Source organism: Procambarus clarkii, chromosome 52 (assembly GCF_040958095.1).
Source record: "Procambarus clarkii isolate CNS0578487 chromosome 52, FALCON_Pclarkii_2.0, whole genome shotgun sequence".
NCBI lineage: Eukaryota > Metazoa > Arthropoda > Malacostraca > Decapoda > Cambaridae > Procambarus > Procambarus clarkii.
This window is the reverse complement of record NC_091201.1, coordinates 6,073,170-6,099,184: the sequence shown is the minus strand read 5'-3', so window position 1 is coordinate 6,099,184 and position 26,015 is coordinate 6,073,170. Positions and strand designations below refer to the sequence as shown.

Here is a 26,015-nt window from a genome sequence, read left to right as displayed (position 1 = left end):
TGTGTCCTTGCTGGCCACATTCAGAACATACTTTCATATCCCCATGTTGGCAGTCTGTGGTGTGTGCTTGTAGCATGTCCAACATGGGTTTATGTTGAAATATTCTTATTGTTCTAGGTTGTAGTTGGGTGTGCTCAGGTGGGAGTAGCGACAGTGGATACCTTAGGTGACGGTTTATTGTGCCACGGAGATTTCTTCATATCTTACTTTCATCAATGTTGTCAATGTCGACATGAGAATTACTTCTTTTACGTTGGCCCAGTCATTTTTGTTCTGTGTTGTATCTAATATTTTCAGGGGTTTCTCTAGTAAGTGCTGCATCGAGTCTCTTCAAGACTATTGTCTTCCTGGCCTGCAGCTCAGGGTAAATAATGACCTGAAAACTTTTATCCTTCAATTTACGTATGTTTTCTCCCTTGATTACGATGTCAACATCTTCATCCTGGTAGCATAGTGCTATGAGTGAGGAGTTCTTTGTGGGTATTAATCTTGAAAATCGTACTTTGAGAGAGGACAACAGATTGGCTAGTTCCTTCTGTTTATCATAGCTTGTCCCCCCTCCCCCCCACTCAAGGGGGCAGGTTTTTACTCTGTAGCCTCTCATTATCTCAGTACTTGTTCATTCTACTTTGTTTTCTTGCTTTCCTCTTCCTTTCCCTTCCTAAGAATAAGCTCTCCTTAGCTGAGGGCCAGGCACTCCGTCCTTCCACTTGCTTGGGACTCGTAGAGGCTAGCCCTCAGGGACTTATTCTCCTATGTCCTATGTGTGCACAGAAGGTCCCCTAAGACAGCCTAACCCTGCTACAAGGGTGAACAGATGCCCAGATCAAGTGGCCCCCAGATTCTACAGGTAACCGCATGGGCCACTGGACCGTTCCACTTGACCTGTTGAAATGGCGAAATGAGAAGAGCAAAGAGAAAGAAGGGAAGATAAGTCTTTTAACTAAGGATGTACAGGTGCTCTGTATAAAGCTTGCATCATTGTAGTGTTGGTGGCTGTGTCACCCTCCTGTTAGGGAAGGGATGGTAGAGACCGTTGGGTCAGTGACCTGACCGTAAGGGTCAGGGGCTCGTGGGGATCAGGTTTCGGTCCCACTCGACTCTCCTTGGTTAATTTTGTTTTTAAATTTTGCCTCGAGGGGCGAGTTTACTGGGCAGCGCCACTCATCCTGTGAGTGGTCATACTGTACAGCACTCCCCAATAGGAAGAAAACCCGAGACCCCAAGCGACTATGCCTGAGTGTTCTCCCAGGATATTAATTCACTTTAGGGTGTCCTCTTTATACTGATGAACTATGCAATGGTGTCAGAGCACTCAGCAACACAGAATTGTGTCGATACAACTGCAGGCGATCAGGGGATGGGTACGGGGGGTCTTAACCCCTAGACGGGAGAGACGGTACACGTCCGCTCAGCCCAAGACCTGGGCAGCTTATGACCCTCCTCCTCACACCCTCCCAGGCAGGCCCACAGGTCCCCGGCACCCCCACAGGTCCCCCCGGCACCCCCACAGGTCCCCCCGGCACCCCCACACATCCCAGCAAACTTCATGTCATCAGATGACCTCCTAGGGGCCATCAAAGCATCCACCACCAGAATTCTTCCCCACATCCCAAAAGCAGCGCGCCCATTTGCACCAGGGAAACATACAGACCTTCTCAGGAAAGTGAATGAACGGTCTGCAAATCCTAATGCCGCGGCCACCATCAAAGCGTGGTGGCCGCTGACAAACAACATATATGCTGCTGTTTGGCTATATTTGCTTGGCCGTGTCGGCAAGAGGAGGCAAGCCGGTGGGATATGAGGACAAGGAGCTGGGATATGAGGACAAGGAGCTGGGATATGAGGACAAGGAGCTGGGATATGAGGACAAGGAGCTGGGATATGAGGACAAGGAGCTGGGATATGAGGACATGGAGCTGGGATATGAGGACAAGCAGCTGGGATATGAGGACAAGGAGCTGGGATATGAGGACAAGGAGCTGGGATATGAGGACAAGCAGCTGGGATATGAGGACAAGGAGCAGGGATATGAGGACAAGGAGCTGGGATATGAGGTCAAGGAGCTGGGATATGAGGACAAGGAGCAGGGATATGAGGACAAGGAGCTGGGATAAGAAAACAAGGAGCTGGGATATGAGGACCAAGAGTTGGGATATGAGGGACAAGGAGCTGGGATATGAGGAAAAGGAGCTGGAATAAGAGAACAAGGAGCTGGGATATGAGGACAAGGAGCTGGGATATGAGGACAAGGAGCTGGGATATGAGGACAAGGAGATGGGATATGAGGACAAGGAGCTGGGATAAGAGAACAAGGAGCTGGGATATGAGGACAAGGAGCTGGGATATGAGGACAAGGAGCTGGGATATGAGGACAAGGAGCTGGGATATGAGGACAAAGAGATGGGATATGATGACAAGGAGCTGGGATATGATGACAAGGAGCTGGGATATGAGGAAAAGGAGCTGGGATATGAGGACAAGGAGCTGGGATAAGAGAACAAGGAGCTCGGATATGAGGACAATGAGCTGGGATATGATGACAAGGAACTGGGATATGAGGACATGAAACTGGGATATGAGGACAAGGAGCTGGGATATAAGGACAAGGAGCTGGGATATGAGAACAAGAAGCTGGGATATGAGGCCAAGGAGCTGGGATATGAGGACAAGGAGATGGGATAAGAGAACAAGGAGCTGGGATATGAGGACAATGAGCTGGGATATGGGGACAAGGAGCTGGGATATGAGGACAAGGAGCTGGGATATGAGGACAAGGAGCTGGGGTATGAGGACAATGAGAGCTGAAGATATGAAGACGAAGTGAAGGAACAGTTCCCATGTACTTGGACCATCGGGGATCGAACTCGAACCTTGCAAGACGCTTCTCCCTGTGTCTACCAGAAGGATAGGCTGCGCTCCGTACAGAAATGCCGCTGTTTGGCCTAACCAGAAACATACAAACCCCAGCAACCCACCTAACCCATCGAAGCTGATGTACAAAAAAAAGTTGCTTTTATTTATAGAAATACGTCGCATTTTTTAACTGATTGGTCGATGAACATGGAACGACGTAGATGAGACGATGCGTCGTTCTCGCAGCCTGAAACAAGTCTTTTATAGAGAACTGTAGACTGACATTCTATGTGTTAAAGGAATACACTATATATATACAGTAAGGGAATATTTGTATACAGTATACACCGAGTATGTTCAGGACTATGGTATACTTGCTGGTTATAGTCAGTAGATTGTTGTGGTGAGGTTGATAGCCTTAAGGTTGATAAGCCTTAACGTCAACTCCAAGTCAAACATTAATTGCTTAGTTTTCCAACCGCTGCTGTCCAGTACCTGAGCCTACAATATACTTCTAATCTTTCCGTGTTTAATATGTAGTCTTCTAGTTTGTAGCCTCCTAACTCATAGTCCCAAATGTGTATCCCTCTGACATGTAGCCCCTAACTTATAAACCCCCTAATCTGGTCTCCTATTAAGTAGCCCCAAACATGTGGTTCCTAACATGAAGCCCATTAATATGTAGCCCCATAACAAGTAGCCCTTAACATATAGCCCAGCCCTCCTAGCCCATTACCCCTGCAGCCCAAGGGGGCTTATCTATACCTAGAGGATCACCCACACGTCACCCATCTCTCCTCCCACTTGGATATAGCCCAGCCCTCCTAGCCCATTACCCCTGCAGCCCAAGGGGGCTTATCTATACCTAGAGGATCACCCACACGTCACCCATCTCTCCTCACCCACTTGGCAGCTCTGGGGATGTACAGGACAGCCATACACACCGTCGGCTCCCTCATCACCGCCGCGTTCTTCGTGTTCTACTGTGAACACATCGTCTTCACCTACAAGAACACCAACACCGTCTACCGCAGACACATCAACTGGATCGCCTGCTTCTACCCGGTAGGTTGGAACTTGTTGTCTGTCTTTAATGATCAAACTTTCTTGTGTGTTGTCTTAAAGTGATGTTGATCTCCTCGTTACTATGGTCATTTGTACTTGCCGTGTGTCTGGGCTGAGGAAAGTCTTCCTCAGTTGAGCATGCCTTAAGATGTTTTATTAAGAGTATTTCAAACAACGAGGGAGACTTGGGAATCCTCCACAGCTGTAACGGGGCTCGAACTCTGGTCTTCTGAGGGAGAAGGATTACGCAGAGTTTATCATGGTCACTAATGACTCTGTGTCCTGACATGTTACCACTAAGACGTCCTTGTTGGTGTCAATCATGGTACTAACGTGAGACTTGCTAGAATGTTTCATGTATCATTTATACGCTCTGTGATTGACTACAATGCTCTACATCTCACACTGTATACTGACAAAGAGCTGAAATCTCTTGAAACCTTGCAAAATGAAGCTATGCGTCTCATCCTTGGGGCTCCAAAGTCCACGAGAATAGTTAATATGAGAGCAGAGTTAAACTTACCTACCATAAGTGAGAGAATTTTGTCTATTAGCACAGTTTTCGGCGTGAAGGCATTGAGTAGATCTAGACAACACATGAAGTTTCAAGCTAAACTTTCTACACACACCTGAGGTCTATAGAAGAAGAGCGAAATCTGATTATGCATTTTGGTTCTACAAGGTAGCCAACTCCATCAAAATATTAAATATGTACCCAACTCAATTAATGATTAATAACCCAATTAATCCTTGGGATAACTGGGATCTATCAGCTGATTTTGTAAATGCACCCAAGAAAGATAGTGTACACTCTACATTATTAAAACAGTTAACACTGAAAAGCATCATTAAGAGTACTCAGGGTATGGGTAATGATGTGTATCAGTGCTATACCGACGGCTCTGTAGAAGAAGGTGGACGATGTACCGGATGTGCATGTAATATTTGAACAATCTTCTCTCGTACATACAGCAATGAAGCGCGTCAATGACTGGGCAAGTACAACTCAAACCGAACTTGCAGGCATATACCTTGCCACTGAATTTTTAAAAGACAAAGGCAGTGGACTTATATACTGTGACTCGCAGAGTGCACTCCAGGCATTGAATGCACATAGTAGTGACACCCAGAAAATAGTCAGTGATATTCGAATGAATGTTTTAGCTGCTAAAGAAAACATATTTGCAATAAAATTCCTTTGGATACCATCACATGTTGGCATCTCAAAGCATGAAACTGTTGATATGCTTGCAAAGACAGCCTGTGGAAAACCAGTGGTAGAAATTGATGTGGGTGTTTCATTAGCAGTGACAAAGAAAATACTTAAACAAATATCTAATGAAAATCTCACCGACCTAACAAATTCACAAAGACCTTAAAGTTTTACCATTAAAAATGATGATAAATATCGTGAGGAGACTTTCACATATAGAACTAATAGAACAAGAACTCAGCAATGTGATGTTATAGTGGCCAGAATACGCCTGGGATATATATATAGACGTATCTGGCAGCTTTCTCAAAATCTAAATGTCGAATACTACATGTGTCAACTTTGTGAAAGTGTCGAGTACACCATATGTCAACTTTGTGAAAGTGTCGAATACACCATGTGTCAACTTTGTGAAAGAGTCGAATACACCATATGTCAACTTTGTGAAAGTGTCGAATACACCATGTGTCAACTTTGTGAAAGAGTCGAATACACCATGTGTCAACTTTGTGAAAGAGTCGAATACACCATATGTCAACTTTGTGAAAGAGTCAAATACACCATATGTCAACTTTGTGAAAGAGTCGAATACACCATGTGTCAACTTTGTGAAAGTGTCGAGTACACAATGTGACAACTTTGTGAAAGAGAAAACATGCACGCCCTTGAACATTATATTGTAGAATGTCCCATATTGACTGACTTTCGCCCTCCTGGGCTAAGGTATGCTGAACTGTGTAATTACTATATGAGTACTGGAACACTTGATGATATATTGGACTTGTATCCAAGATTAACCATGTAATGTATCAATTATACAATGTATGTATGTGATGTAACTATATAACCTGAGCTTGGAAAAGCACCTTAATCACCTTCAGTGGTTAAGTGCTTAATAACACACTAGTTTCTATAGCAGCTATCCAACCCTGTTACAGTAGGAGAGACATAAATGTATATGTATATGTGTATATGTATACAGGATATGTAGACGCTGGTCAGAATTGCATTTCACCTTTGTAAACGCACATTAATGACACTATGTAAAAGATACCTCGAACACTGTTTATGTTGGACAGACGTAAATTTGTGTATTTATGTCTGTAGGTTAGATTAGCATTTTAAAAGCACTACAATCACCTTCTGTGGTTGATTGTTCAATAAATCCCTGAACTATATGTTTAACATATCTCTCACCCTGTCCATGGAGGACAGAAGAAAATGTATATATGTTGGTTAGCATTGTAAATGTCTGGCCACGTTTGTGGTAGAAAATAATAATAAAACAAATAATAATAGTGCTCGAAATCTTAGAGAGCTAGACTAAGTAACAGAGTAGTTTCATTATTATACTAGGTAACTGGGCATTTTAATTATTAGACTAAGATACAGGGTAGGTTCATTATTAGACAAGAAAACAGGGTAGTTTAATTATTGTATTCAATTAACTCTGTTCCCTTTATAATGTTACTGAATTCAGTTTTTCTTGATAACAAGCTATAACCTGCGTGTCCTCAGGTGGGGGCCCTCATGACCACTCTGGCGCTGGTCGTCCCGAGGTCTCACGACCTCTGTAATGCTGTCAAAATTGTGTGAGTATTTATATGCAAATGTATTAATTTTCTTTCACCTAATAAATATATTGGTTGACAATTGATATTAATAAATAAATCTCTATATATATATATATATATATATATATATATATATATATATATATATATATATATATATATATATATATATATATATATATATATATATATATATATATATATATATATATATATATATATATGTCGTACCTAATAGCCAGAACGCACTTCTCAGCCTACTATGCAAGGCCCGATTTGCCTAATAAGCCAAGTTTTCATGAATTAATTGTTTTTCGACTACCTAACCTACCTAACCTAACCTAACCTAACTTTTTCGGCTACCTAACCAAACCTAACCTATAAAGATAGGTTAGGTTAGGTTAGGTAGGGTTGGTTAGGTTCGGTTATATATCTACGTTAATTTTAACTCCAATAAAAAAAAATTGACCTCATACATAATGAAATGGGTAGCTTTATCATTTCATAAGAAAAAAAATAGAAAAAATATATTAATTCAGGAAAACTTGGCTTATTAGGCAAATCGGGCCTTGAATAGTAGGCCAAAAAGTGAGTTCTGGCTACTAGGTACGACATATATATATATATATATATATATATATATATATATATATATATATATATATATATATATATATATATATATATATATATATATATATATATATCCATTTCTGCGACGGCGCTGGAACCAATCGTATTGGTATTTGCCTTTCCATTGGAGACTTACGGCGCAGTGCAGAGCGGGGACCCGCTGCATGGGTAACAGCTTCTCCCCCGCGTATTAACCTACCCTGGCTTTGCGCCCTGGAGAGGCCACTCCAGACCGACAACCAGTCTCCTGAGACTGATGGATGCCTACAACTATATATGAATATACATACAGAGAGCAATCGCCCTAACGTGATGTATCAATGAGAAAATCCATAGGAGCCATGGCGAGGGTTCGAACTTATGCGGTAGGTGTTCCCAGGCACAGGTCTCATGTCGTGGTCTGGTTGTGTGGGGCGTGTGCGTGGGATCACTCACCGCAGAGGTATGAATCCTCATCACGGTTCCTACAGATTTTCTCAAAATAGTAATAGAACTATAAAATGCTATAGAATAGCTAGCAATTTACAAAAGCCGGTTGGAACAACCAACTGCCCTAAATAACCGGATGGAACAACGAGTTACCCACTGAAAAGCGAGCGGACATGCACTTCCAATCCCAGCCCATGAAGAAAAAATAACGCAGCAGCAACTTTTTGATAAGACAATTGGGTTACCCCTAAATTTATTTTCGTTTTCTCTAAAATATTAACTAAAGAAAATAACTAATAACAGTATTAACTTAAGGAAACTAAAATACTTTATGTCTTTCGTTTGAGACTAAATATTAAGTGATTGAATAACTTGAATATTCAAATTATTGAATAACAATATATGTATGGCATGACACAGACAAGAATTTTTTACATTTAAATGAAGATATTCCAAAATTTATTTAACTTCAAATGGGAATCCGGCAAAAGGACTCGCAGATGGGTGAGCTTCCCATAAACAAAAATATGCAAACCATGTACGGGTATTGTGAACACGTGGAGGAAGTCCTGGAAGCCTCCTCCAGCCACTGTTTTAAGGCCAGATACAATGAGGGCCTCGAACGGCAGGACAATTAAACATAACAGAAGCACGGCTGGTAGGTGGGGGCATGAAGAGCTTGACCTCACCCCTAGCTGCTAGGAAGGCACAGCTAGAAGCCTAGCTGTCGCTCCTAGCAAGGTCCTCCTAGCCATGGTAAGGTGAAGCTAGCTGCGTGGTCACCCACATATATACCAGCCCGATCCCCTCGCTTTTAGGGTGGCGGCAGTACATGCGGATTCGTTCTCGACACACAATCGAGAATTCCGGGTTCGAATCCTAGGCGGGACAGAAATAGTTAGGTACATTTCCTATCACCTAATGGGACTGTTCACCTAGCAGAAAGTAGGTTTTCAGGAGTTAGTTAGCTTGTTCTGGGGTTGAATCCTGGGCGGGGTTAGTAATTCGATCTCCGGGGGTTGGGGGGGGGGGGACAAAATCTAGGTACTCATCTAGAATGAGAAGTGGACCTTGTTACTCACCCAGAATGAGGCAGACAAGACCTATAGTTACTCACCCAGAATGAGGCGGACAAGACCTAGTTACTCACCCAGAATGAGGCGGACAAGACCTAGCTACTCACCCAGAATGAGGCGGACAAGACCTAGTTACTCACCCAGAATGAGGCGGACAAGACCTAGTTACTCACCCAGAATGAGGCGGACAAGACCTAGATACTCTCCCAGAATGAGGCGGACAAGACCTTGTTACTCACCCAGAATGAGGCGGACTAGACCTAGCTACTCACCCAGAATGAGGCGGACAAGACCTAGTTACTCACCCAGAATGAGGCGGACAAGACCTAGTTACTCACCCAGAATCAGGCGGACAAGACCTAGTTACTCACCCAGAATCAGGCGGACAAGACCTAGTTACTCACCCAGAATGAGGCGGATAAGACCTAGCTACTCACCCAGAATGAGGCGGACAAGACCTAGTTACTCACCCAGAATCAGGCGGACAAGACCTAGTTACTCACCCAGAATGAGGCGGATGTTGGTGGCCCTCAAGGTGCTGTGAGATGGTGTCCTCCGTGCCTTGGGTCTTAATCACGTCGTGTTGACATCCATCAAGAGGACCTGAGAGAGCGCTCAGGGGATCTGCAAACTGGACGAGAGCGTTTGTGAGTCTTTACGTAATCTACTTTGACAGATTAAGCTGAGGGACAGTGTGACTTGGGAGATTAAGCTGAGAGACAGTGTGACTTGGGAGATTAAGCTGAGAGGCAGTGTGACTTGGGAGATTAAGCTGAGAGACAGTGTGACTTGGGAGATTAAGCTGAGAGACAGTGTGACTTGGGAGATTAAGCTGAGAGACAGTGTACTTTGGGAGATTAAGCTGAGAGGCAGTGTGACTTGGGAGATTAAGCTGAGAGACAGTGTGACTTGGGAGATTAAGCTGAGAGACAGTGTGACTTGGGAGATTAAGCTGAGAGACAGTGTGACTTGGGAGATTAAGCTGAGAGACAGTGTACTTTGGGAGATTAAGCTGAGAGGCAGTGTGACTTGGGAGATTAAGCTGAGAGGCAGTGTGGCTTGGGAGATTAAGCTGAGGGACACTGTGACTTGGGAGATTAAGCTGAGAGACAGTGTGACTTGGAAGAATAAACTGAGAGACAGTGTGACTTGGGAGATTAAGCTGAGGGACACTGTGACTTGGGAGATTAAGCTGAGGGACACTGTGACTTGGGAGATTAAGCTGTGAGACAGTGTGACTTGGGAGATTAAGCTGAGGGGACAAAGCAGGAAATTTACGTGCATTTTCCTGAGGGCCACTTTTCTCACTTAGCTGGGGCAGAGTAGTGAACCTACTTGGTCACTAGGTCTACCTGGTGACCTAGTAGGGGGCAGGAAACCGGCGGCATGTCATAGGTTTACCCCCACCCCGCCTTCTATTCTTGAGGAGTTTTGTCGGTCTAGATTTAGAACTGTAATGCCCACACGCCAAAGATTAATTCACATAAATTATAAAGAGGCCCCGAAGCAAAATACGGTTCTATAGTTCCTGGTCCGTTGAGAGAGAAAGCACGGAGTTTAAGAAACACAAAAAACGTTAGCATAACGTTCGAGGGTAGACTGCCCTAAAAGAAACACATAGCGTGCAGTAAATATGTCAGAGGCAGAAGAGAAGCAGAGAAACCATCTGAGAACGACAAAAGTGGCCAAACTAAGCCACAAATAAGGTAGTTGTAGTCACTTGAAACGAAACTGATCAGTAGTCAGGAACCAGACACGTCGGCGCCCACACATACTTTACCACAACCATTTGGGCAGCACGGTAGAGCGACGGTCTGGCTTCATGCAGGTCGTCGTTCAATCCCCAACCATCCAAGCAGTTGAGCACCATTCCTTTCCACCTGTCCCATCCCAAATCCTTATCCCGATCCCTTTCCAAGTGCTATATAGATGTAATGGCTCGGAGCTCGATCTCCCCTGATAGTTCCCTTCCCTCACGGACACATCGGCGCCCTGACACAGGGACACGTGTACAGACACAGGGACACGTGTACAGACACAGGGACACGTGTACACACACAGGGACACGTGTACACACACAGGGACACGTGTACACACACAGGGACACGTGTACACACACAGGGACACGTATTATTAATTAGTATCTAAGAAAAATGCAGAAACATCGTTACGGCGAGCGAGGAGGACCACGTTGCCTGCTAAATAGTCCCCGGGACGGTGTAATTGTTGGAGACGCTACCAGCATTAATTGTGAGAGTACGGGCTACCATGGTAGTGTTTGGGCTACCTGGGTAGTGTTTGGGCTATCTGGGTTGTGTTTGGGCTACCATGGTAGTGTTTGGGCTACCTGGGTAGTGTTTGGGCTACCTGGGTTGTGTTTGGGCTACCATGGTAGTGTTTGGGCTGCCTGGGTAGTGTTTGGGCTATCTGGGTAGTGTTTGGGCTACCTGGGTAGTGTTTGGGCTACCTGGGTAGTGTTTGGGTTACCTAGGTAGTGTTTGGGCTACCTGGGTAGTGTTTGGGCTACCTGGGTAGTGTTTGGGCTACCATGGTAGTGTTTGGGCTACCATGGTAGTGCCTGGGCTACCTGGGTAGTGTTTGGGCTACCTGAGTAATGTTTGGGCTACCTGGTGTAGTGTTTGGGCTACCTGGTGTAGTGTTTGGGTTACCTGGGCAGTGTTTGGGCTACCTGGGTAGTGCTTGGGCTACCATGGTAGTGTTTGGGCTACCATGGTAGTGTTTGGGCTACCTGGTGTAGTGTTTGGGCTACCTGAGTAGTGTTTGGGCTACCTAGTGTAGTGTTTGGGCTACCTGGTGTAGTGTTTGGGCTATCTGGGTAGTGTTTGGGCTACCTGGGTAGTGTTTGGGCTACCTGGGTAGTGTTTGGGTTACCTAGGTAGTGTTTGGGCTACCTGGGTAGTGTTTGGGCTACCTGGGTAGTGTTTGGGCTACCATGGTAGTGTTTGGGCTACCATGGTAGTGCCTGGGCTACCTGGGTAGTGTTTGGGCTACCTGAGTAATGTTTGGGCTACCTGGTGTAGTGTTTGGGCTACCTGGTGTAGTGTTTGGGTTACCTGGGCAGTGTTTGGGCTACCTGGGTAGTGCTTGGGCTACCATGGTAGTGTTTGGGCTACCATGGTAGTGTTTGGGCTACCTGGTGTAGTGTTTGGGCTACCTGAGTAGTGTTTGGGCTACCTAGTGTAGTGTTTGGGCTACCTGGTGTAGTGTTTGGGCTACCTGGGTAGTGTTTGGGCTACCATGGTAGTGTTTAGGCTACCTGGGTAGTGTTTAGGCTACCTGGGCAGTGTTTGGGCTACCATGGTAGTGTTTGGGCTACCATGGTAGTGTTTGGGCTACCTGGGTAGTGTTTGGGCTACCATGGTAGTGTTTGGGCTACCATGGTAGTGTTTGGGCAACCATGGTAGTGTTTAGGCTACCATGGTAGTGTTTGGGCTACCATGGTAGTGTTTAGGCTACCTGGGCAGTGTTTGGGCTACCATGGTAGTGTGTGGGCTACCATGGTAGTGTTTGGGCTACCTGGGTAGTGTTTGGGCTACCATGGTAGTGTTTGGGCTACCATGGTAGTGTTTGGGCTACCTGGGTAGTGTTTGGGCTACCATGGTAGTGTTTGGGCTACCATGGTAGTGTTTGGGCTACCTGGGTAGTGTTTGGGCTACCATGGTAGTGTTTGGGCTACCATGGTAGTGTTTGGGCTACCATGGTAGTGTTTAGGCTACCATAGTAGTGTTTAGGCTACCTGGGCAGTGTTTGGGCTACCATGGTAGTGTTTGGGCTACCATGGTAGTGTTTGGGCTACCATGGTAGTGTTTGGGCTACCTGGGTAGTGTTTGGGCTAACTGGGTAGTGTTTGGGCTACCATGGTAGTGTTTAGGCTATCTGGATAGTGTTTGGGCTACCATGGTAGTGTTTGGGCTACCATGGTAGTGTTTGGGCTACCATGGTAGTGTTTGGGCTACCTGGGTAGTGTTTGGGCTACCATGGTAGTGTTTGGGCTACCTGGGTAGTGTTTGGGCTACCTGGGTAGTGTTTGGGCTACCATGGTAGTGTTTGGGCTACCATGGTAGTGTTTGGGCTACCATGGTAGTGTTTGGGCTACCATGGTAGTGTTTGGGCTACCTGGGTAGTGTTTGGGCTACCTGGGTAGTGTTTGGGCTACCATTGTAGTGTTTGGGCTACCATGGTAGTGTTTGGGCTACCTGGTGTAGTGTTTGGGCTACCATGGTAGTGTTTGGGCTACCATGGTAGTGTTTGGGCTACCATGGTAGTGTTTGGGCAACTTGGGCAGTGTTTAGGCTACCTGGGCAGTGTTTGGGCTACCATGGTAGTGTTTGGGCTACCATGGTAGTGTTTGGGCTACCATGGTAGTGTCTGGGCTACCATGGTAGTGTTTGGGCTACCTGGGCAGTGTTTGGGCTACCATGGTAGTGTTTGGGCTACCATGGTAGTGTTTGGGCTACCATGGTAGTGTTTGGGCTACCATGATAGTGTTTGGGCTACCTGAGTAGTGTTTGGGCTACCATGATAGTGTTTGGGTTACCTGGGTAGTGTTTGGGCTACCATGGTAGTGTTTAGGCTACCTAGGCAGTGTTTGGGCTACCATGGTAGTGTTTGGGCTACCTGGGTAGTGTTTGGGCTACCTGGGCAATGTTTGGGCTACCATGGTAGTGTTTGGGCTACCTGGTGTAGTGTTTGGGCTACCATGGTAGTGTTTGGGCTACCTGGTGTAGAGTTTGGGCTACCATGGTAGTGTTTGGGCTACCATGGTAGCGTTTGGGCTACCTGGGTAGTGTTTGGGCTACCTGGGTAGTGTTTGGGCTACCATGGTAGTGTTTGGGCTACCATGGTAGTGTCTGGGCTACCTGGGTAGTGTTTGGGCTACCTGGTGTAGTGTTTGGGCTACCATGGTAGTGTTTGGGCTACCATGGTAGTGTTTGGGCTACCTGGGTAGTGTTTGGGCTACCTGGGTAGTGTTTGGGCTACCATAGTAATGTTTGGGCTACCTGGGCAGTGTTTGGGCTACCATGGTAGTGTTTGGGCTACCTGGGCAGTGTTTGGGCTACCTGGATAGTGTTTGGGCTACCATGGTAGTGTTTGGGCTACCATGGTAGTGTTTGGCCTACCATGGTAGTGTTTGGGCTATCATGGTAGTGTTTGGGCTACCATGGTAGTGTTTGGGCTACCTGGATAGTGTTTGGGCTACCATGGTAGTGTTTGGGCTACCTGGATAGTGTTTGGGCTACCATGGTAGTGTTTGGGCTACCATAGTAGTGTTTGGGCTACCTGGTGTAGTGTTTGGGCTACCTGGGTGGTGTTTGGGCTACCTGGGTAGTGTTTGGGCTACCTGGTGTAGTGTTTGGGCTACCTGGGTAGTGTTTGAGCTACCTGGGTAGTGTTTGGGCTACCATGGTAGTGTTTGGGCTACCATGGTAGTGTTTGGGCTACCATGGTAGTGTTTGGGCTACCATGGTAGTGTTTGGGCTACCATGGTAGTGTTTGGGCTATCATGGTAGTGTTTGGGCTACCTGGGTAGTGTTTGGGCTACCATGGTAGTGTTTGGGCTACCTGGATAGTGTTTGGGCTACCATGGTAGTGTTTGGGCTACCTGGGCAGTGTTTGGGCTACCATAGTAGTATTTGGGCTACCTGGTGTAGTGTTTGGGCTACCTGGGTGGTGTTTGGGCTACCTGAGTAGTGTTTGGGCTACCTGGGTAGTGTTTGGGCTACCTGGGTAGTGTTTGGGCTACCTGGGTGGTGTTTGGGCTACCTGAGTAGTGTTTGGGCTACCTGGGTAGTGTTTGGGCTACCTGGGTAGTGTTTGGGCTACCTGGTGTAGTGTTTGGGCTACCTGGGTGGTGTTTGGGCTACCTGGGTAGTGTTTGGGCTACCATGGTAGTGTTTGGGCTACCATGGTAGTGTTTGGGCTACCATGGTAGTGTTTGGGCTACCTGGGTAGTGTTTGGTGTACCTGGGTGGTGTTTTTTGTGACCCAAGCTGGCTCCTGGGTCACCAAACACAGTTCTTAGTCTGTCTCCTATTCCACACAAGTGCCATAAAGGTATATACTGATTTAGAGGTTAATAACATCAGGTGTGTGTGTGGGGCCTCCACAGGTTCTTCTCACTCGGGGTCCGCCACTTCGTCGACCTGACCGTCCTCATGTTTGGCTGTGAGAAGGGCATGTTGGGCAAGCTGAAAGACTCCAGCTTTGACTTCCACGTTGGTCTGCTTCGGTGTTGTCCTTGTATTCCCTCCCCAACCATCACCAAGTGAGTCTTCCCTTCCTCTGACATCTGTTCCTACACCATCACTGACATCTGCTCCTACACCATCACTGACATCTGTTCCATCACCATCACTGACATCTGCTCCTACACCATCACTGACATCTCCCCCCATCACCATCACTGACATCTGCTCCTACACCATCACTGACATCTGCTTCTACACCATCACTGACATCTGCTCCTACACCATCACTGACATCTGCTCCTTCACCATCACTGGCATCTCCCCCCATCACCATCACTGACATCTGCTCCTACACCATCACTGACATCTGCTCCTACACCATCACTGACATCTGCTCCTTCACCATCACTGGCATCTCCCCCCATCACCATCACTGACATCTGCTCCTACACCATCACTGACATCTGCTCCTACACCATCACTGGCATCTCCCCCCATCACCATCACTGACATCTGCTCCTACACCATCACTGGCATCTCCCCCCATCACCATCACTGACATCTGCTCCTACACCATCACTGACATCTGCTCCTACACCATCACTGACATCTGCTCCTACACCATCACTGACATCTGCTCCTACACCATCACTGACATCTGCTCCTACACCATCACTGACATCTGCTCCTAAACCATCACTGGCATCTCCCCCCATCACCATCACTGACATCTGCTCCTACACCATCACTGACATCTGCTCCTACACCATCACTGACATCTGCTCCTACACCATCACTGACATCTGCTCCTACACCATCACTGACATCTGCTCCTACACCATCACTGACATCTGCTCCTACACCATCACTGACATCTGCTCCTTCACCATCACTGACATCTGCTCCTACACCATCACTGGCATCTCCCCCCATCACCATCACTGACATCTGCTCCTACACCATCACTGACATCTGCTCCTACACCATCACTGACATCTGCTCCTACACCATCACTGACATCTGCTCCTTCACCATCACTGGCATCTCCCCCCATCACCATCACTGACATCTGCTCCTACACCATCACTGACATCTGTTCCTACACCATCACTGACATCTGCTCCTACACCATCACTGACATCTGCTCCTACACCATCACTGACATCTGCTCCTACACCATCACTGACATCTGCTCCTACACCATCACTGGCATCTGCTCCTACACCATCACTGACATCTGCTCCTACACCATCACTGACATCTGCTCCTACACCATCACTGACATCTGCTCCTTCACCATCACTGACATCTGCTCCTACACCATCACTGGCATCTCCCCCATCACCATCACTGACATCTGTTCCTACACCATCACTGACATCTGCTCCTACACCATCACTGACATCTGCTCCTACACCATCACTGGCATCTCCCCCCATCACCATCACTGACATCTGCTCCTACACCATCACTGGCATCTCCCCCCATCACCATCACTGACATCTGCTCCTACACCATCACTGACATCTGTTCCTACACCATCACTGACATGTGCTCCTACACCATCACTGGCATCTCCCCCCATCACCATCACTGACATCTGCTCCTACACCATCACTGACATCTGCTCCTACACCATCACTGGCATCTCCCCCCATCACCATCACTGACATCTGCTCCTACACCATCACTGACATCTGCTCCTACACCATCACTGACATCTGCTCCTACACCGTCACTGACATGTGCTCCTACACCATCACTGACATGTGCTCCTACACCATCACTGACATCTGCTCCTACACCATCACTGACATCTGCTCCTACACCATCACTGACATCTCCCCCCATCACCAGAATAAGCCCACACTAAACAATGTGTTGCACAAGAAACATCAAGATAAGCTACAGAGACATCGTTAAGACATTTCTAATGACTCGTTAAGATCTTCGTGAGATACTCCACTAACGAGGCCATAGGAAAAACAAACACGCATCATTAACCAAGAACTCATAGTTCTTAACCATTAAGAACTCTAAACTCTTTCGTGATTGACCTCTAATGGCCAATTTGAGCCGTAGACTATATTTAGCCTCTCCTGATACATATATTAATATGAGAATAATACTTTTAGGACAGTTTTTTTTAAGTCTTAAAATAATACATTTAGGCTTAGGTCAGTCATATCAAAAAGTTTTTAGTCCCTTAAAATTTTTTTTTAATGCAGACTTGCATATATTTCTTAAGATTCACATTTAATAATATGGGAATAATACTTTTAGGTCAGTTTTTTTAGTCTTAAAATAATACTTTTAGGCTTAGGTCAGTCATATAAAAAAGTTTTTAGTCCCTTAAAAAAAAATTTAATGCTGACTTGCATATATTTCTTAAGATTCACATTATATATCAATAATTTTTTTACGTGTTCTAAATTACATTATGTTACATTTACTTTAATTAATATTCAACTCTGAATTATTTTTGAAAAGTTCGATTAATAAGTTTCTTTTAAAAATTGTTGCAGATTCAGACAAACTTGCGATCTTCAAATACTTATCTTCAAGTTCAAAATGTATAACATTAGATCTAAAATCTTACATCTAAATGTAATTGTACAAGTTTTGTTAGATATTGTTAGAGTCAGTTATCCTAATGAAAGTAGATAATATCTCTTTACCTCTATACTTTCTTAGGAGTAATCTGAGGGTCTTAGATTGGTGGTTGATTTGGTCAAGTCAATCCTCCTCCTTGAGCTTAGATTGTCTCTCTCTCCACCAGGACTCGTCTGAGGGTCTTGAAGTGGTTGTTGTGGCAGTTCCCTTACAGTCAGACCGTCTACTTCTTTCTGGAGATCTTCTGGACCGCTGCTAAGAGCAACTCACAGGGTCTGGTAAGTCACTCAAGAACACATTCACAGGGTCTGGTAAGTCACTCAAGAACACACTCACAGGGTCTGGTAAGTCACTCAAGAACACATTCACAGGGTCTGGTAAGTCAGTCAAGAACACATTCACAGGGTCTGATAAGTCACTCAAGAACACACTCACAGGGTCTGGTAAGTCACTCAAGAACACACTCACAGGGTCTGGTAAGTCTCTCAAGAACACACTCACAGGGTCTGGTAAGTCACTCAAGAACACACTCACAGGGTCTGGTAAGTCTCTCAAGAACACACTCACAGGGTCTGGTAAGTCACTCAAGAACACACTCACAGGGTCTGGTAAGTCACTCAAGAACACACTCACAGGGTCTGGTAAGTCACTCAAGAACACACTCACAGGGTCTGGTAAGTCAGTCAAGAACACACTCACAGGGTCTGGTAAGTCACTCAAGAACACACTCACAGGGTCTGGTAAGTCACTCAAGAACACACTCACAGGGTCTGGTAAGTCACTCAAGAACACACTCACAGGGTCTGGTAAGTCACTCAAGAACACACTCACAGGGTCTGGTAAGTCACTCAAGAACACACTCACAGGGTCTGGTAAGTCACTCAAGAACACACTCACAGGGTCTGGTAAGTCACTCAAGAACACACTCACAGGGTCTGGTAAGTCACTCAAGAACACACTCACAGGGTCTGGTAAGTCACTCAAGAACACATTCACAGGGTCTGGTAATTCACTCAAGAACACATTCACAGGGTCTGGTAAGTCACTCAAGAACACACTCACAGGGTCTGGTAAGTCCTTCAAGAACACATTCACTTGTCTGGTAAGTCTTTTTATGTATTAATATACAAGAGTTCTTACATTCTTGTAAAGCCACTAGCAGGTATAGCGTTTCAGACAGGTCCTTAATCTTAATTTTCCCCGTTAAAAATCAACTAACCATTCACTGCTGGGTGAACAGAGGCGTACAGTTGACGATTGGTACCCAATCAATCCTCCTCGGCCAGGATACGAACCAGGCTAAGCCGCACGCGAAGGGAATGTTACCTCTGCGCCAGAAGAACGTTTGCTTATCATAGATTTACTTAGGGTCAGTTAGGTTAGGTTAAGATTAGTAAAGATAAGATGGTTAACTACACAATTAATAACATAACTACACAGTGGTTAAGTTAGGTGAAGTTAGGGTAGTTACTAGACTATTAATGACATATGTACCCAACGGTTAAATTAGGCTAGTTAACCAGATTATCAAACACATCCTTACAAAATAGTTACGTTAATTAATTATAAGATTATAAAATTATCAAAGGCATCTGTACATGTCAGTTATGTTAGGTTAGGTTAGGCTTGGTTAGATTAGATTAGGATACGTTAGGTTATGTTAGGTTAGATTAGGCTTGGTTAGATTAGGGTAGGATAGGTTAGGTTAGGTTAGATTAGGCTTAGTAAGATTAGGGTAGGATAAGTTAGGTTAGGTTAGTTTAGATTAAGTTAGGATAGGTTAGGTTAGGTTAGGTTAGGATAGGTTAGGTAAGGATAGATAGACATATCTAATCAGGCACTATCCTAAAACATTCGAGATAGAAAGTCATGTCAATAATTAAGGTTTGATATATTGATGACCTTCGGAAATATGGGAAAATATATATATATATATATATATATATATATATATATATATATATATACAAATATTTTTCAATAACACCAAAGATAATTAAGTTAAACTACTAGGAGCTGCTGACTCATCAGTGGATCATCCTAATTCATCAATTAATCATCTTGACCAGACCACACACGCTAGAAAGTGAAGGGAGGACGACATTTCGGTCCGTCCTGGACCATTCTCAAGTCGATTGTGAGAATGGACTTGTTGGGGATTGTGAGAATGGATGGAATGGAATCACAATCGACTTGAGAATGGTCCAGGACGGACCGAAACGTCGTCGTCCCTTCACTTTCTAGTGTGTGGTCTGGTCAACATATGATTGTGGCCTCGTGATTGTGACTCATTGTCTGCAATTAATCATCCATAAAATGTCAACAGATCACCCCTCATTCATCAACAGATCATTCATAACCCCTCACCCGTCAACAGATCACTCACCTCACCCCCTCACCCGTCAACAGATCATTCATAACCCCTCACCCGTCAACAGATCACTCACCTCACCCCCTCACCCGTCAACAGATCACTCACCTCACCCCCTCACCCGTCAACAGATCACTAACCTCACCCCCTCACCCGTCAACAGATCACTCACCTCACCCCCTCACCCGTCAACAGATCACTCACCTCACCCCCTCACCCGTCAACAGATCACTCACCTCACCCCCTCACCCGTCAACAGATCACTCACCTCACCCCCTCACCCGTCAACAGATCACTCACCTCACCCCCTCACCCGTCAACAGATCACTCACCTCACCCCCTCACCCGTCAACAGATCACTCACCTCACCCCCTCACCCGTCAACAGATCACTCACCTCACCCCCTCACCCGTCAACAGATCACTCACCTCACCCCCTCACCCGTCAACAGATCACTCACCTCACCCCCTCACCCGTCAACAGATCACTCACCTCACCCCCTCACCCGTCAACAGATCACTCACCTCACCCCCTCACCCGTCAACAGATCACTCACCTCACCCCCTCACCCGTCAACAGATCACTCACCTCACCCCCTCACCCGTCAACAGATCACTCACCTCACCCCCTCACCCGTCAACAGATCACTCACCTCACCCCCTCACCCGTCAACAGATCACGCTGAACTACGGGTACCTGTGCCTTGATGCTATAAACATCATCTCATCTCTAAGTGCCATCTACGCCTTCACAGTCTTGGGCCACCTCGTCAAGGACCATCTCGGAGCCTTCAACTACAAGGTAAGGAGCTCCCATCGTCAGCTAGTAATGGTACCTTCTACTAGCAACTCATCATCATGGACTAGTAGTGCTAAGCCTTCTACTAGCAACTCGTATCGTCCTATAGTATCCTCACCATCCTGTTAATGCTATTCTTTAACATCTGGGGCAGATTTCTTTGACTTGTGTTGAGCTCTGGCTCTGGCTCTGGCTCTGTCATAATAGAGTTAGCTAACTCTGGCTCTTTCATTATATTGTTAGCTAGGTCTGGCTATAACTACATCATTATATAGCTATTCCACCTCATTATATAGGATCATTATACATATTTATATGCATGGCTATTCTACTTCATTATACAGGGTCATTATACATCATTATATATTCATTCAACATCATTATATAGGGTAATTCTACATTATGTAGAGCTATTATACATCATTATAAGTTCATTCTACATCACCATATGGAGACGTTCTACATCATTATATAGTCATTATATATCATTATATAGTCATTTTGCTTCATTATATAGTCATTTTGCATCATTAAATAGAATCATTTTACATCAATATATATAGAATCATTTTACATCAATATATATAGAGTCATTTAACTTCATTATTTAGAGCAATTCTACATCATTATTTAGATCCATTCTGCATCATTATACAGTAAGAAAAAGGCAAGACATTTAAGCGTTTTGAAAGTATAGTCAACATGCATCATTATACATTATATATACGCATCTTCTATTGATAATATAGATAAATTCTATGTCATTATGAAGGATCATTGTACATTATTATATAAAGTCATTCTTATTATAGGGTCATTCTTTATCATTATATAGGGTCATTCTTTATCATTATATAGGGTCATTCACATCATAGTACTCATATGATGAGCACTATGATGCTCATCATCAGCATCATAGCGCTCATCCTTTTTCCCTCCTGTTTTCCTTCACATGCTGTGTTAGGAAATTCCTGTCTATAACATCTACTAACTTTGCTCCCCACGTTTCGTCCCGTTTCGTTTTAAAAACGAAAGTACTTAAGGAAATTCCTTTTTCAATTCTTCCTCCGTGGTCTGACATTGTCACATTTTTCATCACGTGTTAACTTCCGTGATTAACACACACACACACACACACACACACACACACACACACACACACACACACACACACACACACACACACACACACACCACCACCACCAAATGACAGAAGACCTAGACAGGAATATGATAGAAACAACATGGCCACCATTAACATAATAGAAAGAGCAGCTTCTGTTGCTAGCAGGAATGGATCTGGACTACTAATTATGGGAGACTTCAACCATGGGAAGATAGATTGGAAGAACAGAGACCCACATGGAAGACCAGAAACATGGAGAGCTAAGCTGCTGGACGTGACAACAAGAAACTTTCTAAGCCAGCACATCAAAGAACCAACAAGAATGAGAGGAGAAGATGAACCAGCAATGCTTGATTTGATATTTACCCTAAATGAGTGGGATATAAGGGGAGTTAAGATGGAAGCGCCCTTGGGAATGAGTGACCACAGTGTATTGAACTTTGAGTACCTGGTAGAGCTAGGACTTATCTCCCCCAAAAAAGAACTAGGAATCAAAAGGCTGGCATACCGAAAGGGGAATTATGAACAGATGAGAAGTTTCCTGAGTGAAATACCTTGGGACACAGACCTCAGAGATAAGTCTGTACAGGGTATGATGGACTATGTTACCCAAAAGTGTCAGGAGGCAGTAAACAGGTTCATCCCGGCCCAAACGGAAAAATCCGAGAAGCAACAGAAGAATCCATGGTATAATAGGGCATGCAAGGAGAGAAGAAACTGAACAAAAGGGCGTGGAGGAACTTCCGGAATAACAGAACACCAGAAAGCAGAGAGAGATACCAGAGAACTAGAAATGAGTACGTCAGGGTAAGAAGAGAAGCAGAGAAAAGTTTTGAAAATGATATAGCCAACAAAGCCAAGACCGAACCAAAGCTACTCCACAGTCACATCAGAAGGAAAACAACAGTGAAAGAACAGGTATTGAAACTTCGAACAGGAGAGGACAGGTATACAGAGAATGACAGAGAGGTGTGTGAAGAACTCAACAAGAGGTTCCAGGAGGTCTTCACAATAGAACAAGGTGAGGTCACTGTACTAGGAGAAAGGGAGGTAAACCAGGCGGCCTTGGAAGAGTTCGAAATTTCGAGAGAGGAGGTCAAGAGACACCTGCTGGATCTGGATGTTAGAAAGGCTGTTGGTCCAGATAGGATCTCACCATGGATACTGAAAGAGTGTGCAGAGGCACTTTGCTTGCCACTCTCCATAGTGTATAGTAAGTCACTGGAGACGGGAGACCTACCAGAAATATGGAAGACGGCGAATGTGGTCCCAATATACAAAAAGGGAGACAGGCAAGAGGCACTGAACTACAGGCCAGTGTCCTTGACTTGTATACCATGCAAGGTGATGGAGAAGATCGTGAGAAAAAACCTGGTAACACATCTGGAGAGAAGGGACTTCGTGACAAATCGCCAACATGGCTTCAGGGAGGGTAAATCTTGCCTTACAGACTTGATAGAATTCTACGATCAGGTGACAAAGATTAAGCAAGAAAGAGAGGGTTGGGCGGACTGCATTTTCTTGGATTGTCGGAAAGCCTTTGACACAGTACCGCATAAGAGGCTGGTACATAAGCTGGAGAGACAGGCAGGTGTAGCTGGTAAGGTGCTCCAGTGGATAAGGGAGTATCTAAGCAATAGGAAGCAGAGAGTTACGGTGAGGGGTGAGACCTCCGATTGGCGTGAAGTCACCAGTGGAGTCCCACAGGGCTCTGTACTCGGTCCTATCTTGTTTCTGATATATGTAAATGATCTCCCGGAGGGTATCGATTCATTTCTCTCAATGTTTGCGGACGATGCTAAAATTATGAGAAGGATTAAAACAGAAGAGGACTGTTTGAGGCTTCAAGAAGACCTAGACAAGCTGAAGGAATGGTCGAACAAATGGTTGTTAGAGTTTAACCCAACCAAATGTAATGTAATGAAGATAGGTGTAGGGAGCAGGAGGCCAGATACAAGGTATCATCTGGGAGAGGAAATTCTTCAGGAGTCAGAGAAGGAAAAAGACTTGGGGGTTGATATCACGCCAGACCTGTCTCCTGCAGCACATATCAAGCGGATAACATCAGCAGCATATGCCAGGCTGGCCAACATACGAACGGCATTCAGAAACTTGTGTAAAGAATCATTCAGAACTTTGTATACCACATATGTCAGGCCAATCCTGGAGTGTGCAGCCCCAGCATGGAGTCGATATCTAGTTAAGGATAAGACTAAACTGGAAAAGGTTCAAAGGTTTGCCACCAGACTAGTACCCGAGCTGAGAGGTATGAGCTACGAGGAGAGACTACGGGAATTAAACCTCACTTCGCTGGAAGACAGAAGAGTTAGGGGGGACATGATCACCACATTCAAGATTCTGAAGGGAATTGATAGGGTAGATAAAGACAGTCTATTTAACACAAGGGGAACACGCACAAGGGGACACAGGTGGAAACTGAGTGCCCAAATGAGCCACAGAGATATTAGAAAGAACTTTTTTAGTGTCAGAGTGGTTGACAAATGGAATGCATTAAGAAGCAATGTGGTGGAGGCTGACTCCGTACACAGTTTCAAGTGTAGATATGATAGAGCCCAATAGGCTCAGGAATCTGTACACCTGTTGATTGACGGTTGAGAGGCGGGACCAAAGAGCCAAAGCTCAACCCCCGCAAACACAACTAGGTGAGTACAACTAGGTGAGTACACACACACACACACACACACACACACACACACACACACACACACACACACACACACACACACACACACACACACACACACACACACACACACACAAACACACACACACACACACACACACACACACACACACACACACACACGTACATATATATATATATATATATATATATATATATATATATATATATATATATATATATATACATACATTATTATAGATAGTTATTCTACTGCATTATAGACGATCATTATTCATTATTGTTCAAGGTCGTTTTCCATTATTAAATATGATCATCCCATATATCCCAGCTCCTTGTCCTCATATCCCAGCTCCTTGTCCTCATATCCCAGCTTCTTGTCCTCACATCCGTTCAAGTGCCTCAGTGTCGTAGTGGCTCTGAGCTTTCACCTGCTACTTCCCTCTTCCCTCTCCCCGTCAGAGGAAGTACGGAACAATGCTGGTGGTGCTGGTGCTGCTGAAGGTGCTTGAGGTGGCGGTCACCATCCTGGGCAACTACAACTTCTTCCCCTGCTACCCGCCCTACATCAACTCCATGGTCTATGCCAACAGTAAGTCTCGTCTCCCTACATCAATGGTCCACGTTAACGGTAAACTTGGTTTAGAGTCTCTGAAATCTTACCTGTTACCGGTTTAGAGTTATAATTATACTTCTAAACCGTAGATATTTGCTGCTCTATTGCACTGTTTAGTGCAGATGTTGATGACTGTTAATTATACATGTTAGTGACTGCTACACTGATTAGCGAGGGTGTTAATGACTGCTACACTGATTAGCGAGGGTGTTGATGGTGTACACTTTAATGAAGACATTGATGCTATTGCACTCTGCATGTTGTGATAAATGTTGCATATGGTACACTGCTTAGTGAAGATAGTGATCCTAAGGTACACACAGTGTAATTAACACTGATAAGTCAATAACCACTAGCCGTCGTTGCCCCTCCACAGCGGTGCTGAACCTGGTCCACCTGGGGCTGCTGACGTTCTTCGGCGGGCTGGAGTACTGGCAGTACCACACGGAGGAGTTCCTGCAGCCCATCTCTGACAAGCACCACCAGCACTCCCACGAGCTCATCATTCACGGCCAGGCCTGCGTCTGCATCATCTCGGAGATGACCGGGGTCAGCCGCCGACGGAGGAGCTCCCAGGTCCCCATTGTCATGGAGGATAGCAAGCTCGGCCACATCCAGGAAGGTGACGATGAGGATATCTTGAAGGATAGCGTCCAGGAAGCGGAGGAGGGTGATGATAGCGGGCAGAAGGTGGTGGTGGCTAAGGAGAAGGCAGTTGAGGGTAATGGAGTAGGGGAGGAAGCGGAGGTGTCAGACCAAACCCGTTTCTGA

General features: G+C 45.2%; 1 protein-coding gene across 1 annotated transcript; it reads left to right on the top strand.

The window, feature by feature from the left end:
• Window positions 1–232: 232 nt before the first annotated feature.
• LOC123763693 (organic solute transporter subunit alpha) lies at window positions 233–26,015 on the top strand. Its single transcript, XM_069304228.1, has 8 exons — window positions 233–308; window positions 3,701–3,921; window positions 6,653–6,726; window positions 14,977–15,132; window positions 17,835–17,946; window positions 20,715–20,840; window positions 25,091–25,220; window positions 25,621–26,015. The coding sequence occupies exons 1-8, from the start codon at window positions 233–235 to the stop codon at window positions 26,013–26,015; spliced, it is 1,290 nt and encodes a 429-aa protein (XP_069160329.1).

Bases quoted from the DNA above. Each gene is read 5' to 3' on its own strand.
- LOC123763693 (XM_069304228.1), top strand. From the start codon at position 233: ATGAGAATTACTTCTTTTACGTTGGCCCAGTCATTTTTGTTCTGTGTT. The intron at 3,922-6,652 runs GTAGGTTGGAAC...GCGTGTCCTCAG, and splicing joins GGATCGCCTGCTTCTACCCG to GTGGGGGCCCTCATGACCAC. The intron at 15,133-17,834 runs GTGAGTCTTCCC...TCTCTCCACCAG, and splicing joins CCCTCCCCAACCATCACCAA to GACTCGTCTGAGGGTCTTGA.